Here is a 20,340-nt window from a genome sequence, read left to right on the forward strand (position 1 = left end):
GCTGTTCATGTTGAAAAGCAAGTACTTATGTATCAAAAAATATTTCACACAAAATGATTACCACCACACAAAAGTAATTGATTGACAGCAATATTTGGCTCGTAATAGAATTTGCATTCTGTGTGACTTGACTGTGCTTAACCCTGTGAGGATGAGTTATCAGTCTACCAGGTTGTGGGCGTGCGTTTGTCATTTTGGCTCTGAGCACGTCCCTAATGTGGGTGTCTACCTTACCTGTCACACTGGTACTAACTCATCTTGATAAAGTGCAAGATCATTGTGTCTGTAGAATCGCATAAATATTCAGATTGAGTAGTAGCAGCAAATGAATAAGTGACAAAAAATAATTCATTGTACCACCTGCAAGCAGCTAGTATTATAATACATCAACCTGTTTATGCTTAGATACTAATCGATGTGCACATTAGTTGACACATGTTGTCTTTCTCTCTCACAGTGCCCTGACTCCACCTGTAAGCAGGACCTGCTTGCCTACCTGCAGCGTATTGCTCTTTATTGTCACCAGCTCAACATCTGCAGCAAAGTCAAGGCTGAGGTTCAGAACCTGGGAGGAGAGCTGGTTGTCTCGGGGGTAAGTTCAACCTCACTTTAACCGTGGACATTGTCTACGATTTGCAGTCTTCATTATGCAAAGCCCCCACGGTAACTAAAGAGCAGTTGAGCTTTTAAAAAATAAGGATTTTACTCTATTTCATTGGTGCCAGTAATAGAGGTATAAAGTTAGCAGCATTAGAGAGGAGGGCAAGAGGACAGTGTAGGTTTCAAACATTAATACAAAAGAGTAAAAAAAAAAGTGCTGCAGTGTTTGTCTGAAGCCTCAAGGATAGAGAGACATTGCTGTTTTGGTGAGAAACAATGAATGTAAACAGAACTGTTTGTTTTTAGCAGAATCTCACCGGGATACCCGTAATTCCTGACTAGAAAGATTAATAAATCAATAAAATGCACCCGATACTTTTATTATTCAGTGTTGGCCAAATAGATGAAAAATACCAGGACTTGATGGCACTAGCTGTTGGTTGTGATGAGTTAATGATTATTTCTCAACACTTTTATTTTGCAGATCATATCTTCATATATATATTAGAGATAGCAGGGATTGATGTTGCATTAATGTTTCCTAACATTTTTCAGTACTGAAGGTAACGTTTGAAAGACCTCCTCAGCATTAATTAACTACTTCCTCGCCAGTCACATTAAAACACAGTGCCTCAACGTGCAGGAAATAATGAATTCATCTGTCCTTTCTCTTGGGCCAAGTATTCTTCAAAAAGTTCCAGTCAAGTGTCACCAGTGTCTCTGAGGCTATTATACTGTGGAGATTAAATTGGTGTGACCTTTTTCCATACTCTCCAATTTCTCACATCCGTTTGTATGCCAGACAAACTTGGAAAGGTCGTTAATTGCTCAGTACAAATACTTTGATTTTGGTTTCCCCTGGAAAACTTGCAGTATGAAACAGTGCGAGAGCAGTTTAATTTCACTCAACAAATTCTTTAAGGATGTTAAGGCTCTGCTTTCACCATTTTTACAAGGCTAATTGTTTCCCTGCTCTTTTCTCATGTCTCTCTCTCAGTTGGACAGCGCAATGTCCCTCATTCAGGCTGCAAAGAACCTGATGAACACAGTGGTGTCCACTGTCAAGGCCTCCTATGTTGCATCTACTAAATACCAGAAGAACAGAGGCATGGAGTCCCTCAATATGCCAGCTGTCTCCTGGAGGATGAAAGCTCCTGAGAAGAAACCTCTGGTGAAGAGAGAGAAGCAGGATGACGGCCAAACCAACAGAGTCAAGAGATCCTCACAAAAGAAACATATCAACCCTGTGCAGGCTCTGAGTGAGTTTAAAGCCATGGATAGCATCTAGACTTTTGATTCCAGAGAACACAAAAAAAAATGACCAATGAATTTCCATGTAGGTTGAGCTTGTCATTCTATCAAAAAGAAAAGGTTTTAACATATTTGTTGTATCTTTGCATAGACAGCTTGTTTGTGTGACCCATTATATTTCTACACGGCCTCATTTCTATTCCATGCGTTTAGATGTGTTCTAGTCTGCACCATTAACTGTCTCTTATCTGGAAAATACAGTTAGAGGGAAATCAACTGGACAAAGGCATTTTAAAAAATATATATTTTCCTTTTTCTTTCATCATTATGGGAGGAAAGGGAGTGGATTTCATAGATATTATTATGAGAATTAATTCCAAGAGGCTTTTGATTATTTTGTATTCTAACCAGTTTTATAGTAATACTGTGGGGACTCCGGTGTTTTACACAATAATGTTTGATTATAGCAAAATACTGTCTGTACTGCTAATATCAACTATGCAAAATCTCAACTGCCTTATTTTAACTCAAGCAATAATAGTAGTTGATTTGGTTGTGCTGGTTCAACTGCTAACATTTAGGCATGTTTTGGCTCAGCCTTAAAAAAAACAAAGTCATTATATTTCCATGTGTGCCTGCTCTTTTCTAACTGTATACATTGTTATGATGCCACTATAAACAGTCAAGGTTAAACTGACGTTAAATGCTATTTTCAGTGCTGTATAATTAATGATTTGTACCCTCTGTAACATTTGGTCTGGTAAATGTCATTCCTTAATAATTTAAGCATCTCACATTATTTTTTTTCTTGATATATGTTTTTTCATGTTCACATGATGCAGCAAACCAAAGGAGACAGAGTATTCTTCTCAGCCTTCTGTTTTGCTAATTGACTGCTCGGTCCTACACTCAAGGCACACAGATAACCTAGTCCAACTTTGTAAAGAAGCCTTGATGCCTCTGGGTCTGGGAGAGCCCAGCAAGCTAAACAATGAGTAGACCATGTGTCTGTGTTCTCCAAAGCTGACAGGCTTCTTTAACTGTCACTGAGACCAAACGCCTCCACAATCTTAAGAATGTGTCCAAACTGAGGGATCAATATGTTTTCTCTTCTCAACTTAGAGGCAGGCGAGGAATGGGTGAGACTCCATTGACTTTAAACTGTCTGTGTTTCTATACCTTGTCTTTAGGCTTAAACACTAATCAAGATGTTGTTATGTCATGCACAATCTTTATACGAATCCTACAAACATGTTGCCGGGTGTTGGAGCTTTAAAATGAAGTGGGAGACTGTTTTTTACTTTTCACTTCAGGTAACAACTGCGGGGTGCACACTCTGCAGCCTGTTCTCCAGTCATACGTAGCATTGTGCTGCATAGTGGTGCATTGGTGGACAGCGAGGCTTTGAAATTCTGCTGCTTTGGCCTCAGGGCTGAATCTTTGTTTTGCTCGTTTGACATCTGTGAACTACAGCAGGATGGGCAAAGTATGGATATTTGACAGGTGGACTTTTTTTTTTTTACTGTAGAACTGAGCAGTTGGAGTGTTTTCAGTATGTTTCTCCTCACAGTTCATCTTTTGCTGTATTAGAGTTTGGATTTGAATCTGAAGTGATATCAAACTACTTTGCTGTGGATTTTTGTTATTGAGAGCTGACTTATTAGTGCACACGTTTCTTATATTCATGTGCCTGCTTTATATCTTAATAAACTGTTGAAATGAATCAAAATGGTTTTCGTGTCTTCATGTGAACTGCAGTCATGTGTCCTGCTCTCACTTGAAACAATGGTTCCCTTTACAAGCTTTGTTTTGCCATTACACCAGCTTTGTGTTGTAGTAAAAAGCTTAGATAAAGCCCAAGGAGTAATCTTCACTCTAAAATGTAAAATAAGTTTTAATACACACCCCAAATGTGCAGATGTGCATTATTAAGGCATTATATTTTGTATACCTGACTATCATATAGCCTGTTTTATTGAATCGAGGGCTATATACATTATGCTCTTGTAATTCCTGTAATTGGGTTGCTGTACTGTTGTGGGTTATTTTCCCTTTAGAAAAGTAAGTGCAGCCTTTAACATCAAACACACAGTTCAGTCCTCTGGTGGTGTTTTATAACAATACCCTGTGAAGAAAATGCAGCAGTAGATCTAAGTGTTCTGGGAGAAGATAAATATATCTAAAGCAACAAAGTCTTTGGGATGAATTGTCTATTTTACCCACAAAGTGCTGTGTTAATCGCACATCAGAGTCTGTCGTAAATCACAGAGAGGACACCGAGAAGACAAAACCACCTTTTCATATTCTAACACAAGTCAGTTTAAGTATCCCTATGTTTTGTGATGGTTTTTATTTATTGCATTGATTACGTAGACCGTATACCCCACATTATCTACATCCACTTAAGATCCCTATTTATCAAGTTTCCCAGAACAAATAGACAACCCACAGACAACTGATGTGAAACTGGAGAGAACTCCTCTTGAACACTGAATTACTTTAGGATATAGTACAGATTGCTTTGTGAGATCAGAGGTAAACACATTGATGCTGATAAATAAGGATGAGAAGAATTACAAAGCCAGAGGTGCTCGGTATCACTCAGGGTGCCTAAGTGTAATTTGGGATCGCTAGGAAATATATGGAAACCCTGATCATAAACTCAAGTAAAAATGAAAACTACATCCATAATTGAAAGGTTTATGAATTTATAACCAGAGTATACATCACTCATCTCGTATTGTGGTTGTTTTTTTCCACATGGTTTGCAATTGCATAATAATAAATGTGCTCTGGGAGATTGTTACAAAATCCCTGGGTTATATTATATGACATAACATCCCCTGTGACCTAGTGTTATACTTTAACTATAATTAGACTCGAGCAAACAATAAGGACTGGGTGCACAGCTGCAGAAAAACATACAGTATAAGTGAGTAGTAGTGTATTGGAAGGATGCAGTAGGTGCCATAAAACAGAATTGCTCAATTCAGCTTTTTGAATGATATGACAAAGAGTAAAGTAATGGAGGGACTACGTGTCTATAATAGTCGCTATAATTAATATGGCTACACATTGTGGAAAGGCACGGTTTACAGCTGCAGCCGTAAAGGCAAGTCATCTCACTGCACTGATGGACTGAGAGCTTCAGGAGACCCTACTGAACAACACACAACAACACAGGTTATTACTGTTGTCATTAACTATTATGTGTTTAGATGTTAGTATGTGATTTTTAATCAGGTTTCTAGAGAATAAATCCATGGATTTGGGCTTTAGTTGATGAAGACTCAGAATTTATCAGTGCTCCAGCTTCCTTTCATTATGGTTCAGTCTTTTTGTCCTGTGCTGAGAGCACTAATACATTTGTTTGGCCAAAGCACAAGAGTTTCTTTTCTTTGAGGACTCATCAGTTCAACCATGTTACATAAAACATAAAACAGCAGCTGTGTTGTTCCTACATTTACGTGACACAACAACGATGCATGTCACGTAAATGTTGGGACAACAAAGCTACTGTTTAATGTCTGTAACGTGATTGATGCTTGAGGCTGCAGCAGCAAGGAATTGTGGGGCCACATGTATCCTTATTTATCCTCCGCCATTTTTATTTCCCCCCCGCCTTTTTTTCTCCCCTCGTACACCTGTGCTAGCTAGTAGTGACGGAGAGCCACCTAAAGGAGTTAGCTTACATAAGAAGACCAGAGAGGTCAGTAAGCAGCTTATTTTTTACAGTCTATGGTCAGCAGCAGAGGGCATGACGGAGGGGACTTTCAAACGTGATGTTTAGGCAGAGTTACACCGGCATCAATGAAGACGACGCCACCTCCGGCAGATCCCGTCCGTGGTTGCTCCGGTTGTAGTGGCCACTCTCCCGCCTCCTGCCCGCCGCCCTTTCCGCTGCTTCTCGGCCGCGGCGACCTATGGGACTGACAAACCAAACCCGGTGAGTTTATCCATTGTGTGTTCACAAAATGTAAAGGACGCTCAGTTACAAGTAGCCTACGTTAATGTCAGAAAGCGGACACGACACCGGGCGGGAATAACTTTGTGTATTGGCGGGAACTTAGTGCTCAGTGCTGGACCATAGGGCTGGACCAGGCCGTCCATGGCTCCAACTCTGCTTTTCAACTTGTAAACCCATAGATAACATCGGCAGCAGGCCCGGCCGTGCTTTGCAGTCTGAAGGACCAGTGCAGCTGACCTGACAGAGAAACATTATCTGCACTAATGACTGGATGGCTGTTATCTGGAGATGAGTTCAACGCCTACACTTGCTACCCTCAGCACTTCTTAACGGCAAGTGAAACTTATTCTTCTCCTGTCACTGCTGTTATTGTTGTGCTCTCCTTATTACTTTCCACACCGCGCACACGTGTTAGCTACTGTCTGCTCTGCTGTCAACGCTGATGTTGCTATATCTGTCATTGTTGGATGTAAACACAGCATCGCATTGAACACACACACACACACACACACACACACACACACACACACACACACACACACACACACACACACACACACACACACACACACACACACACACACACAGCTTAAATAGTTGGAGGGACTGAAAGCAAAAGCAGGATGCTTTCAAGAATAGGCCTATTGTTTTTTAACTTCAAGAGCAGAAAACAGAATCAAATCTTGTTTTGTTCTGACCATGCTTTTGCCTTTAAAGCAACACTGATACACCTTAGCACAGTTTTGGAGCTACTTGACAGGTAGGTTGTTCAAAGTATCTTGAAGAACTTGCCACAGCCCTCCTGTGGGTTTATTGCTGTCTCTGTCTGTCTGTCTCTTCATGTAATCCCACACTGGCTCCATGATGTTGAGATCAGGGCTCCTGTGGGGGCCATACCATCGGTTGTGGGACCCCTTGTTCCTGTTGTGTCTGAAGATGTGACTCTGGCTGTGTGTTTGTAGTGCTTGTAGTGTTGTCATGCTTCAGGAATAATTTGGGGTCCAATCAGTCATCTTTTGTGATGAATAATAGTTGAAACATCTAAAATACTTTTGCACAGTGCTGCAAATTTAGTTTTGATTTGGTTTGAATGCCCTTGATTACCTTGTCTAGTGTGGTTTTTGTTCTGTGTTCAGGAGCCTTGCAGGCAGCCTGACCATAAATCATGCACTCAATGTAAAACAATGGGGTGCTCTTGTTGCACAGTCTGGTGCATGTGTTGGCATACAGTTTTTGGCATCTGAATGAGGACTGTGTACCTGAGAAGTCTGAGTATCTGTCTTCTTTTTTGTGGTAAAGCATGTAAATTCAGCTTTTTCCAACAAAAAGTTAACATTTGAATACAAGATTTTTAAGTCACGACTTTTTAATTTTTATTTTGCTACTGCAACTCAAGTAGCCTAAATGATTTACAAAGCACTTTCACCACCTGAAAAATGGAAAAAGTGGAGGGGGAAAAACTGCCTGGGCAGACTTAGTCCACATGAGCTGCATATTTCTCAGTGGTAGTGAGGCCTGTGTCCTTAATGCTTTGTACGACTGGAGTTCCATAATGGCCAATTTAATATGATCCTTATTCATTATTATGAATAGAGAAAATGTAAATCTTTCAATTCATCCTTGTGTAAAGAGGGCACTCACTCACTCTCATGAGTGGTCATGTTAAGAGTAAGTCTTCTCCCTACAATAGGTGCGGTTTTATTAACTTGCTTAATGTGCAATTTGAAATTGTGACCCCAAGAATGAGTAATGGAAACGGGAAATTTTTTTTGGAAAAAAAAAAGAACTAAAATGTCACGAAAAATTATCCGCTTGCATAAGGAGGATTTTAAGAATTGTCAATGAAGCAGTTCTTGGCACTTTTCGCATTTAAGTCCTTGCGTCTGCCGTATTGTGCCCCAGGGAGCCAGTTCCAACTGAGAGGCAGCCTGCAGGAAATCCATTGCACATTTAATTGGAATAACATCAAGAGAGGAGGAAACCCAGCGTATTTGTAAAACATCACTAGAAGACAATGCAGATAATTTGCATTTGCATTTTAACAACTTCTCTAAAAGAAAAATAACAACAAAAAAATAGTTTTTGCGCAAAACTGCAAGGGAAACCTTACTAATATTTGTACCTCCAGGGTGGGCTAAAACATTGTGACAGTCACAGTGGAAGGAAAAGGGAAAATAGATAATGTGTTTCTTTCTTTTCTGATAGCTGACATTGTTTATCATACCTGCTGATACATACTGATCTGATAACATTGCTTTGAAAAAAAAACAGCTGTAAACTTCTAACCCTGTATGGATGTGATATGATTTCCATAAACAGGTCAAGGACAACGAGGAATTTTGGAAAGTGCAGTGTTTTCACACATTTCTCATGAGCCTCCGTGCGCACGGTGAAATTATTGGACCGGCGCAAGACGGACGAAAGCGAAAACATTTGACAAGAATGTTTTCAAATCAAGAATGAAAGTTGGAGGTTCGAAGACGATCAGATACCGTCGTAGTTCTGACCATAAACGGCGATCCGGTGGCGTTATTCCCATGACCCGCCGGACAGCGTCCACAAAACCGAAAGTAGGAAATGCTGGGCTAGCTGACCACTAATGATAATAACAAAATAATGATAAAGACAAAACAATATATTTATCGAAAATGGACCCATTAATATGAGACTTTTTTAAAACCAAATTCAAACTACTCATGTCCCTTTTAAAAACATGAACAAATTCATGAATGACACTCGACACAGGCAACACTCAAAAACTGGAAGTATTTAAGGTGAGGGAGAATTGATTTCTAGAAAAAAACATCCAATTTACTATGCTGAAACTATAAGGTTTTTGACTAAATAGTGAAGTATCTAATCTGTGCATAAACTTCCAAAATTTCCTCTGCCCCAAAATGTCCTCTGCCCAATCCAGTATATTAGGTAGTATCAGTGACTGAATTGTGCACATTGTTCAAACAACCAGTGTTTGAAAAGCAAACCCTCTGAGAAATATTATTGATTTGTCTCACTTGGAAACAACCTTAAACGTCTGCATACACCCACAACATACACTTTCATGTTTTATGGATTCCCTCGTGGGCCATAGTAGGGAACTGTGAAAATAACTATTGCATTCTCATCTAATAGTTTTTGCCTTCCCTCCAAAAAGCTTTGCATTCTTTTGCAAGACGTTTTCCCCAGTGTTGACTGATGTTACTATCATTGTGCAGGTCCTTATCAGTGCAAACACAAATCCCCGTGGTCCAATTACAACTCAGTTATGATCTGATATGAGGCTGTATTATAGTAATATTAATATGACAGCTAAACTGTCACAGTTACTATATAGGGTTATTTGAGATTACATTCTGTTGACACAAACGCTGCCTTCAATCCCAGATCAATAAAAGTCTGTGCTACACTTACATGTTAAACACTGTTTAATTTCAATAGAATTAGTAGTTAATCTGAGTCGGAGCTCTTTACTCTGTTGTGGTACTTGTACCTTTTTGTAACTAGTATAAATTATATTCAAATTGCATTCATACAGTTTTACTATATCTGGGTTCATCAAAACAGTGTTACTGCACTTTGAATGCTTTTTACTCATGACCATTAAGCAACTGCATTTCATGTTATACAAGCATAACTAGAATGTCAGGTATTATAAGAGTGTGTGCACGTAACGTATGTTTATGTGGCTAGGTTTAATCCAGGTTCAGCATGAAGTTTATGGGTAACCCCACCTCATATTTAAGATGGAGCCCACCACAGTTGTTGACGCAGACATCGCTGTAAATATGGCTGGTCACTCAGGGGTACTTAAGTCCGTCATCCATAAGAGGACGGGTTTTCCTCAGATGTGAAACTGGAGACCTAAATCAACTGGGACCTTGCAGAGTAAAATGATACTGTACAGTGTAGTTGCATGAGACCTTTAATGCAGATACAATGCAAAGGTCACGGTATCAAACGGCCCCTTGTGTCAAAACCCTTGCTGTAGCGTCCTCCTGTTTGTGCTTTTTGCTGTGTCACTCAAACTGATGTCATAACATGACATGTTTGAACAAAGTTTTATCAATCACAGTGGCCAAGTGTGACAGTTTAATCAACAGAGTAAGTTTTGCCAGAGATTTCCATTATTTTAAAATTAAAGGCGCTGGACGGGGGCGGGAGGGAGTGGATGGAGAGAGTGGGTTGTCGGGAAAGGGGTGGATTCGTCTTGTAGCTGTCAGGCTCTGCTGTACATAAACACAGGCATAGAGGAGCTTCTGAAGTATTAGCCCTGAGAAATGGCTATAAACACGAGCTGCTGGACTGTCAGGCTGTCAGTGGCGAGGTTGACATCCTAGATAGATAGACTGGCTTTGTTGGAGTATAAATGTTAAATATGACTGGTTGAATGGAACAGTCAACCACATGGATACATTACACACACACACACACACACACAGATGCCAGAGTGCATGTAAGGTAGTCCTTGCTAAAATGTCAATAGCTTTCCACAGGGTCCAAGAGTCCAGTGAGTCCAGCAGGACCCAGGGAGACTGTCCTTTGTGGTGAAGTTGTTCTATTCCTCAGCTTCTTCAGACAAGAGACAAGAGCGGCTCTTGTTTGTTGTTTGAGCTGCTTGGTTGTGTAGTCATTTGACTGGAAAATGCTTCAGATGTACAATATCAAACCAAATGAGATATTGGATCACAGTCTGCTTATTCAGATTAGTTACTTAACAGTCACGGCGCGGGCAGCAAAATCTCTCCTCTGTTTAACAAACAATAGAGGTAACTGAACACAGTCGAAACCTTATGGGATGCTTTTAATCCAGAATGTCGGTCTCCCGACAGTTTCCCTGACCAGATTATCATTAATAACGACACGTTCACATTAATAACCATTTTTGGCCAGGAGCTGTCTGGAGGAAAAGGTTCCTGCAAGTCCCCTGGAGCCACAGCTACAGGCTGAGGGCTGGGAGTTTGGGAGAACATTAATTAGCTGAGGGCCAGCAGGAGAAATGCTAAGTATTGTAAGGCACTGAATTGTATATTGGCCTGTCTGTGTCAGGTTTATAGTAGCACAGTAACCCACTTATCATGTTTGATGGAAGTATTGTCCTTTGGGGGATTTCATTTTGCTCTTCTTTGTGGAAGTGTAATTAGTGATGTGGTACAGGGCTTTCAATCTCCTTGGCGTTCATCTCATAAAGTTTAAAATTCCTCCCCTGTAAGCTGGTCAGAGATTTTTTATTGTGACTGCTGAGTCTTATGGTCAGCCTGTTTATAGGCATGACTCTGCCCATGGTGAGCCATGTTAGCTAAAGCCAGAGAGGAGTTCAGCATTATGTGCAGCACTGTTACACGGCCTGTCAGCATTAGTTACAGTGACTGAACTCTACAGTATGAAATGAGAATTGTGATGGTGCTTTTGATATTTGTGATGATTCTGAAAATGAAATATTGACTTCAGGCTGAAAATCTTAGTTCCACAGTAGATTGCAGGTAGTAAATACTGGTGGAAATGCCTCATCTAGCTATAAAATCCATTACCTTCCCCCGCATTAAGACGCTCCCCCGCCCACCCCCACATGTAACTGTCTCACTAAACACAATTTCATACCTTCACCTTTTCATGGCATGGCTTCTGAGACCAGTTACATAAAATCTATATCCTAAAATCACCTCTTTCTAATGTGAGTGCAGGCCCAGAGTACTTACCCCTGGGGTTGTAAGTCTGAAAACAGAACCCGAGCTGCATGCTATGTAATCCAGTGAAATGGTGCCAGCATTAAAAAGAGCACTATCTTTTCATTTCAAGTCACTTTTATAATCAGCTCCCAAGGAATCACAAAAAAGGCAGTAAAAAGTAATAGAATCAGCAGTGGCACAGACATAGGTAATTATGTTAAAAACTCCTTTCACAACGCAAGCAAGGAAGAGAAAGCTTAATAGTATGAGCCTCGCAGTGTGGGCCGCTGTCATTGTATTGCAAATAAATGGCTGTGGTGAACATGTGTGTGTGCTGTCTGGGACGATTTGTGTGATGTAATTGGATGTAAAATGCTTTTTAGCTGGCTCTTTAATTGACTTTTGGCTAGAGTGATTTGTTGCCATCAGGTTTTCCCTCATGGCACGGTGTTGTCTTCAGTCAAGGCCAGTGGATTATTTGCAAACACCTAAATCCAGTTTCTTGAGCTGGACTCGTTCGATCAGCTCTTGAGCTCTCGCTTGTGTGGAAGTGATTTCTATAACCCCAAGGAGGACCTGCTTTGAATATACTGTGTATTCCTTAGAGCACACGTGTGTTAAGATCTCCACAATGATACGATCAGGCGCTTTACTTGAAATAGATTCTGACAGCGATTTAAACAGATCTGATAATAAATATTCAGTCAAACACCTCCACATAAGGTAATCCAGCAGTGTCATACAACGTTGCTGACTACCAATCATCTCATATGTATTCTGGGTACCCACTTTAGCCAGCACTGTATTTTAATGGCTGACATCTCAGGGCTGCAATTCAACTGTGATTTATATCTTCTCAAGTCATCAGTTACAATCAGATCCAAGGATCTGACTTGGTGCTTTCTGGACAAGCATAGCTAATACAGAGGGGAGGAAAAAGAAGTGTGTCACATCCACCACCATTTTTTAAGTGAAAATTTGAATCAAAGGTGCCTTAGTAGGGGTACAGAGGGGTAGATGGAGAGAGTAAGAGAGGGGTGACAGGGCTCCTCATTGGTACGCAAGCTTGTGTCTCATCCTTAAACCAATTTCCTTCCCCAATACTCAGGGGAGTGGTCTGATTTGCACCGTTTCCTTCTCCGAGTAAGTGTTTATCCTGCTTTTACAATTAGATCTCGCTCCCAGCTGCAGCATTAATCAAATAGCCAGACATATTCTCCACATTTGGAGATTGAGGGAATGTGTCCTACATGTCTTCCTCTGTGGTAACAGGCTGTGAAGCAGCAGTTATTTGTTTAGTAAGCGACTCACAAATACTGTACACAGATTTGATGGGGCAAGAGGATTTCAGTGAGCTGCTCTGAATGTGAGCCAGCGTGAAGGTTATTTATAGCGCTGGGAGACATGATTGTGACCTATCAATTATATTAATATCACACTCATTTGTCTTGGTTTTGTATTATTGCAGTGTTCACACAATACTGAAAAGCATAAAAAAATATGTCAAGACTCCATCTGAAAGCACATTACTCTTCAATTCTTTTGTTTGTAGAGTAAATAGTCAGGGTTTTGAATTATACCTGGTCCTCAGTTAAGAAATATGTGTTTGGACCTTGAAAAGTAAAGAGGAAGACCGAGGAATGCTTTGAGAGTTGGAGTCTTGCCCTACATAATGGAGTAATTTAGCAGGGAAACCATGGACCCGATGGGTCATGGATGCATTATTGTGTGGGTGTGGGTGTGTTCCTCTCTCTTCATAGCACAATGTCAATAGAAATCCACTACAATCACTTAATGTACTCTACTGCCCCACTCTACATATGGGCTTTAAATGCTTTAATCGAAGACCTGCTCATTTTTATTGGTGTTCTTTATAGGTAAGGCTAGTGATGATTTTCAAATGCACTCAGTGATTTGTGGCTAATTAGGGCGAGAGTTAGTTAGACCACAAAAATGTGTGTTTGCTCGGGGGCAGCGAGTTGGCTGGTGGTGAAACAAAGGCCACAATGCACAGCGGGACCACATCTCCTTTGTAGACGGGGAGCGAAGGCTGTCTAATGTAGTGCAGACTGCAGATGAAAAGACCAGCATGTTGTGTGGTAACTATACCAAAGGGGAGAGCAGCATTGTGGCATCTCTCAGAAAAAAAAACATGATTTACCTTCTGCCGCCATGGTTACCTCTGAAAGTTGTGCCATTCGGCCAGGAACATGCATGATAACCACTTTATTAGTTCAGATTTATTCTTGATAGAGGTGGAATTATAAGTGATGGATGGGGGATAGTGAAGATATACATCACTAATTGGTCCGTTTCTTTTCCTGTGATGCTGTCTGCTGCGTGTGTCAAATGTTAATTATTGTTGGTGAGACCTGGTTGCAACAGCAACTCCAGCAGCAAAGCTTATTTTTCAGTTATTAATCCCTCCCCAGTTCTCAGCTTTATCTGCTGTGAAACCTGTCCCTCTGCACTGGCGTTGTTTATGTATTTTTCCCCACTAAGAGTGCTTTCTCTGCCAGCGATATAAGCAGCTATTTTGCTGTGTTGGCCTAATACAGCCCTCAGGTGAGGAGTTAACACGTTATGTGTATTTCAATATTTAATGAGCTAAATGCCAATGCTTCCAAAAGAGTCTCATAAAAGTCTGTGAAATGAGCACAAGCCCTGTGATGCAAATTAGTTCTCGTGGACAGAAATTATATGAAGATAATGTTCCTCCACCACAAATTGGATTGTGGTAACAACACAGATTGGACAAGCTATTTCCATCTGTGCGACATGTGGAAGTGTTAGCTAGTGGTCAAGTGTAGGCAACCGGAAAACAGTTGTGGTTTCAGTGGCTGTTTTTATTTGTGCCTCTAAACTTTGATCAAAGAATAATTAACTTTTATTATGAACTTTTTTTTCTTTTCCTTCATTTTATTAAATGATAGATTGATTTATTTTAATTTTTTTGTAATTTTAAACAAATCCCATGAAAAGCCCCAAACCAACACTGCCTTAATCTGAGTCTTTATACTGTATGAACTGCTGTGCATATCTCTGGCTCTCAGCTCCAAGCCCATTTGTTCCTACTGAAGATGTAAATCTTTTAAAAAACAAGTCACAAATAATTTCCTAAACAGCTGTGTGCTGTAGTTTTTAGCAAATGCTACACAAAAGGAAGTAAATACTGCATCTGCTGGGGACTGTTTTCAAGATTTAGTAAGCTGGTGAGCATTTATGGCAGCTGGACTGGGTGTGTGGGATCGACTCAAAATAAGAAACGGTGCCCGTGTTCCCCACAATGAAAGAGTGTGTCACCCAGTGCAACCGTGTGGCTTATTGGTGTGTTCGAGCTTCATGGCTGCACAGGCAATTTACTTTCTTTTTCTTTCTTTTACTTTACTTCATTTATTGTTATTGTTTTGATAATTAGAAATACCGGCTATCACTATACTTGCATGAAGATCTTGCCAGTGATAAGCCCAAGTTATTGTACAATGATCCTCATTGTGCTTTAGTATTATAACACTTGGACCAAGATGGGTTTTGGTTTTGGACAGTGTTAAATAAATAAATTTAAAAAAGCTCAGCCTCGGGCATAATGAAATACTTATGGTACACGCTGGGAGTTGGAGCTGAAGATGAAAGCAGACTGATTCATGCCTCCAACCACTACGCCCTTGTTTTACACTTGTCGGCCAGTGTCTGCAGCACTGTTCCTTTTAACGCTGCAAAGTTTCTCACTTGTTGTGCGTGGAACATACATCATCATCATTCAAGAATATTTAGGAGATCCCGGCTGGTGCATTAAGAATGGATTAATGCCATGAAGGACAGGTTTAACCTTCAGAAAAACAATGGCTCTGCCTTTACTCAGTATCTCTTTGGAGGTCATATAGACTAATGCATTGCAAAGACCAGTGCTATTCTTATTCTGCTGTCAGTTCTCATACTACTGCTGTCAAGTAAGCTGTAATGCTTGTAGGCCTGCAGAAGCACCAGCGAGCGTGGGGGTGAGTCCGAGTGGACAGAGACACGGGCGTAAATGCCACTGAACTGCAACCGAGCTCGAAATACATGAGTAAATCAACCTTCTATTGTAATGAGCTGCTGTGTAGGCTGACTTAATTAGAAGTGATGTTAAATAATTTATCTGTGGTGATCACGCAGTGAACTCGGCTCAGCCTCGCTGTGCGACCTGGTACTCTTCTCCATGCCTGATTTCAATCATCATGCACACATGAGAAGCTCTATTTATCAGACGGGAAGTGTTTATCTCACCTAAGAAAACCACCCCTAACATTCAATTTGGATTGGTGACCCCACCCCCCCCACCCCTCCTGTTAACAGCAACCCCTTGCAGGATGAGTGAATCAGGGTGATTGCACGTCCGTCTGTCTGAAGCAGAACACAGGACACCACGAAATGAGGCTCTGCTTTGGAGCACTGCCCCGGGAGTCTCTGCTTTCTTGCCTTGATTGCTCTGTGTTCCTCGAAGGCTCTGTAATATGGACGGCAGTTCAATATGGAAGTAGAGGGGGGCAGTACTATTAAATTTGTCGAAGGGTTGAGTGAACTTGTCATGGCAACACACATGCACACACGCATGCACTGGCAGTCCTTTTCTGTTTTTCCTGAAGATTGATTCCGTCGCACAGAAATAGGCTTAGGATGGAGTCATATATTACAGCATGATTCTGCCTCATTAGAGGCACTTCACAGTGGTTCGTGGAGGATGATGCTGCAGACATCTTCAATTTAAAAGCAACAAATAGGATTTTTTTTTCAGAGCTAATGGAACAGACATTTTTCTATGTTTTCTTGCAGGAGACCCGATGAATATGTACAGGGCTTCTCTGGTAGCAAATTAAACCTGTTGGATATGGATTGTTTTTTTTAGCCATCAACTTGTAAAAAAAAAAAATAGAAGTTATAATTACCATGTCAAATAAAAAATCGAAATATAAGTTGTCTAAAGAGACTCATCAAAAATTAACTAGTATCCGTTAATACGTACATGCTTAATTTAAAATGTAATTATTGTTGGAAGTGTGTAATTTAATATTCTTTATCTTGTCATATCCTCAGTCAGCCTGTTCTCAAACAGCCCCCAGCCCCCATCAGCCAGTAGAACAGCAAAGTGCTGACGATGCAGCCGCCGTCACACTGCTTTTATAATGGCATACATCAAGCCTTAAACGCTTCGGAGAAACACTCCAACATCTGCGTGTGGGTAATTTTTGTTGCCCTATAGATTCTGCCCAGACAGACAGAGTGCAAAGTAATAGGTGTGCAGCAAAATGAAGAGCACTCACTGTTTTCCTGTGGCAGCAGTGATTTTTGGACTTTGGTAATCAGTGAGACAGTGGCAGAGGCCTGCTGCTTCTGCTCTTGCCCCAGGCGGTGCAACTAACTTGAAGTGCTTCAGTATGTAGAATCCTTTACAAAGGGCCTCAATGTAAATACTTCATAGCGTGCTGAGTGGCCCCATGAATATGTGATAAGGATACAGTCACCAGTTGGAATTAAACGTTACACGAAGCAACCATTTGCATAAGTGTGTACTTTACTTTAGACACAAAGTTGCGCCCTTATGACAGGACGTGAATAACAGCAAACGGTCTGCTTAATCTTTGAATGCATTTACTGTTGTGCCATCTGGTTTTATCTATCCAAATTACCTTTTTAGTGAGGTGTGATAGTGTTGTTTGTAAAATGAAATGTTGTGTAGCAGTCAGCCATGGCCGGCCAGTGGCCACCTGAAGTGCACTGGTGTTCAGTGTGACAGCTGCACTGGCAGCCGTCACTGCACATCATAACTGATGTTGTGCTGAACTCAGTGTCCATGACTGCAAAAATTATTGGTTAATTGACCTGCAGTAACTCCGGTCAGCGGCCCATCTTTGCCTCCCTGCATGGTCAGACAAATCCAAATATGCCCTGAAAAGCTGCCATGTTTATAAATAGACGCAGGCATTGTCCTTTTTTTTTTTTTTCTTTCTTTTGGTCTGTTCAGGGCAAAAACTTTGAAATGGGGAACAGTAAAGCAGTACATCCCCAAAGCTTGTTAGTTTGTCCCTTAATAAGTGTTGGCCTTCAAAGAGAAATGGATGAGTTTCCTTTTGAGATCTGTCGGTTGACATGACAACCATGCTCTGAAATAAATACACAATGTCTGTTTGGTCAATATCTGGACCTGCGCTCCTTGTTAAAATGTCTCACTATGCATCTTTGCAACCAAATCTGTACATCTGAGGAATCTGGTAATTCAAATTTCCCACTAGACTTTTCTCTCTAAATTGAATCTATGCTTGTGTTTTTGTACCAACATGAGCATGAAGTGTTTGCTCAGAGGACAGCAGTTTAAGTTTGTGTCCTGCCACAGCACACAATGTGCTTACTCAACTGGGTGTTTCATAAACAAGGTTCTTGGGTGAGTAAATGCATCATTTCCATAGACACTTTAATTTTAGTTTCCTGCGACTACGGAGAAGACACACAGGCAAGCACCAATTAATGAGAGAGTTAAATCATGAGCAGACTAGACTTAAAACCCACTACTAGCCAATTAGCTTCTCCAGCAGGGTGTGATTCCAGGCTTTGCTTAACGCCACCTCTGGCAGTTTGTGCTCGTCCTGCTCAGAGAGTTTTGTGAAGTCCAGCGCATCGCTGCATGTGACCTGGAACTGGCCGAGTCTCACTATTTATCGCAGGCTTACAGTTACAGACTGACAGTGATGCATTTTTTGCTGCTGGCAGAATTAAATGGATAAATACAAAGAAATCTGTAACGCCCCACCCTCAGTGTCTGTCTCACTTATTGATTGGGTCACGCACCGGTAGATCTCCATTTGCTTCCACTAAAGTACATGCTGCCTTTTTTCTTGAGGATGACCCTGAGGATTTACAGATATGAACTAAAGTACCTGACATTTCAGATCTTATACAGTCTACATGACAGGAACGTGGGGCAAAGATGAAACAAAACTTTGATTTTAAGATATGGTCTCATGAAATTTCATTAACACAGAAGTTTGCCATGCTTCTTCAGATTCATCCCCATTGTCCTGAAACATTTCAGTGCTGCTTTTCTGCCAAAGACCAGTAGTGTTTAAACTGGATCAGAGCACAGCAGGGAAAGATGGATTTTTGCAGCAGCTTTTTCACTGTGTGGTTATGACATGGCTCCAGTGTGAAAAATCCTCAGGGACATACATTCTCACATATACCATTAAGTGAAATGTAATGTGAGAGAGGATATTCATACGAAAATGAAAGCCGGAAAAATACAGACGATGTAGGTTTGGAAATTAAAGTCTAGCGTCGTATAGCCTACCTATTGGTATTATTGTCTAATAAAAAGAAACGGGGAAGAGAGAACCTTGTCACAGACAAGTGCTGAATGACTCATCTTTTGATGTTACCTGCGACTGTGTGGAATCGACTCGTCCTCTTTTTAACTGAATTACGCACTGAACCTTACAGAATCACAAAAACAGAAAGTGCATCTTTCAACCATTTGTGTTGCTGTTGCATCACATGGTTCTTTAATCTCTGCTAAATATACCAACGCTGTGAACAGATCGCTGCATTCTCACAGCTCAAAGCACAAACCCTTGCATCTTATCTGGAGGGTGTGCTCACTTTTCCACAGATTTAAGGACTCTGGACCCCTCATCTGCATTTATATAAGCAACCATAAAAGCTGGTTTCTGCTCTTTTTGCTTCCTTCTTCTTTGGACAGTCTCGAACAGGAATAGAATTGAGATGCTGCCATTGGCTACTTACTCGACGGAGGCAGCAGCTGCATAAACAATGCTTTATTTCACATCCTCTTAATGTTTATTCACTGACTCCCATTCGTACACTGATAGTGCTGAGTCACACCCTCATGTTCACACTCTCATTATTCTTTACCATAGCAACCGTAACTTAGCAATTGCTAAACCTCTTCCACTTGAAAGGTTTAGAAAAATGTCATTATTTTTCTCTATTTATCCAATCAAACTCCGGAAAGTGTGAAGGAAACCCAGCAGTGGCTTCATTGTTGTGAATTTCTATCTCCCCATCTCTCCCTGAACCCTGACTCATAAAATCCTTTTTGTGATATGCTGATTTAAGGTTGTTAGAAATGAAGTGAAGTCATTATGATTGACTTGACTGACTTGTAAATGACTTGTAACTTCATGTAAGAGACAGAGAGTACATTGTTTCATTAAGGTTTAGGCTATTAAAATGTAGAAGTGACTTATATCTGATGTCTTTTCTGCACAGCCATGCAGCACTGTCTGGAGGAGAGCCACTATGAATTCTGGGCTCTCTGACAACTAGTGACACTCTCCCAGCAGATGTGTCTTATACCACTTCGACACACAAAACTGTGAATCGCACAGCGTATTAGACATTCATCCAGTGTGACCATTCATACAAAAAGCATGGTAATTAATATGGGAAATGGTACTTAGGAGTTTAATTTCATACAAGCTCCTGGTCATTCTCTGTTCGTATATTTTTATTTCTATGCCACATCAATATCATACACTGGGTTGTGTATTTTTTTTTTAAGTTTAAAGGTTAAAAAAAAGAAAAAAAGATTGGTTTCAGCAATCAGTCCTCAGACTTCAACATGGTGGACAGTTGGGACGGTCTGGTGTATTTTGATAACGTGTTTCTTTTTTTCAGTCCGATTTTCAACCCTTTGTGGACAGGCTTACATTAGTGTCCATGTTGAAGTAGCTTTACAGCTGAACAGAATGAAATCTGAGGCAGACGGAAGTGGATAACTCAACTGACTGGACATGATTTGGAAAGGCACACACCTGTCTATATGAGGTCTCACAGCTGACAATGCATATCAGCAAAAACCAAGCC

At 40.7% G+C, this 20,340-nt stretch overlaps 1 protein-coding gene across 2 annotated transcripts in view; it reads left to right on the forward strand.

Moving 5' to 3' along the window:
- The window catches only part of ctnna1 (catenin (cadherin-associated protein), alpha 1), an 83,285-nt gene extending 79,717 nt beyond the window's left edge, over positions 1–3,568 (forward strand). For both annotated transcript variants that reach the window (XM_083981301.1, XM_083981302.1), the window contains exons 17-18: positions 458–592; positions 1,598–3,568. In XM_083981301.1, coding sequence (XP_083837427.1) covers positions 458–592; positions 1,598–1,888 — 426 coding nt within the window. In that variant the 3' untranslated portion in view covers positions 1,889–3,568. The remainder of the gene's footprint in view (positions 1–457; positions 593–1,597) is intronic.
- Positions 3,569–20,340: the final 16,772 nt, after the last annotated feature.

The sequence above is a fragment of the Trachurus trachurus genome, assembly GCF_905171665.1.
Source record: "Trachurus trachurus genome assembly, chromosome: 10".
Classification (NCBI taxonomy): Eukaryota; Metazoa; Chordata; class Actinopteri; order Carangiformes; family Carangidae; genus Trachurus; species Trachurus trachurus.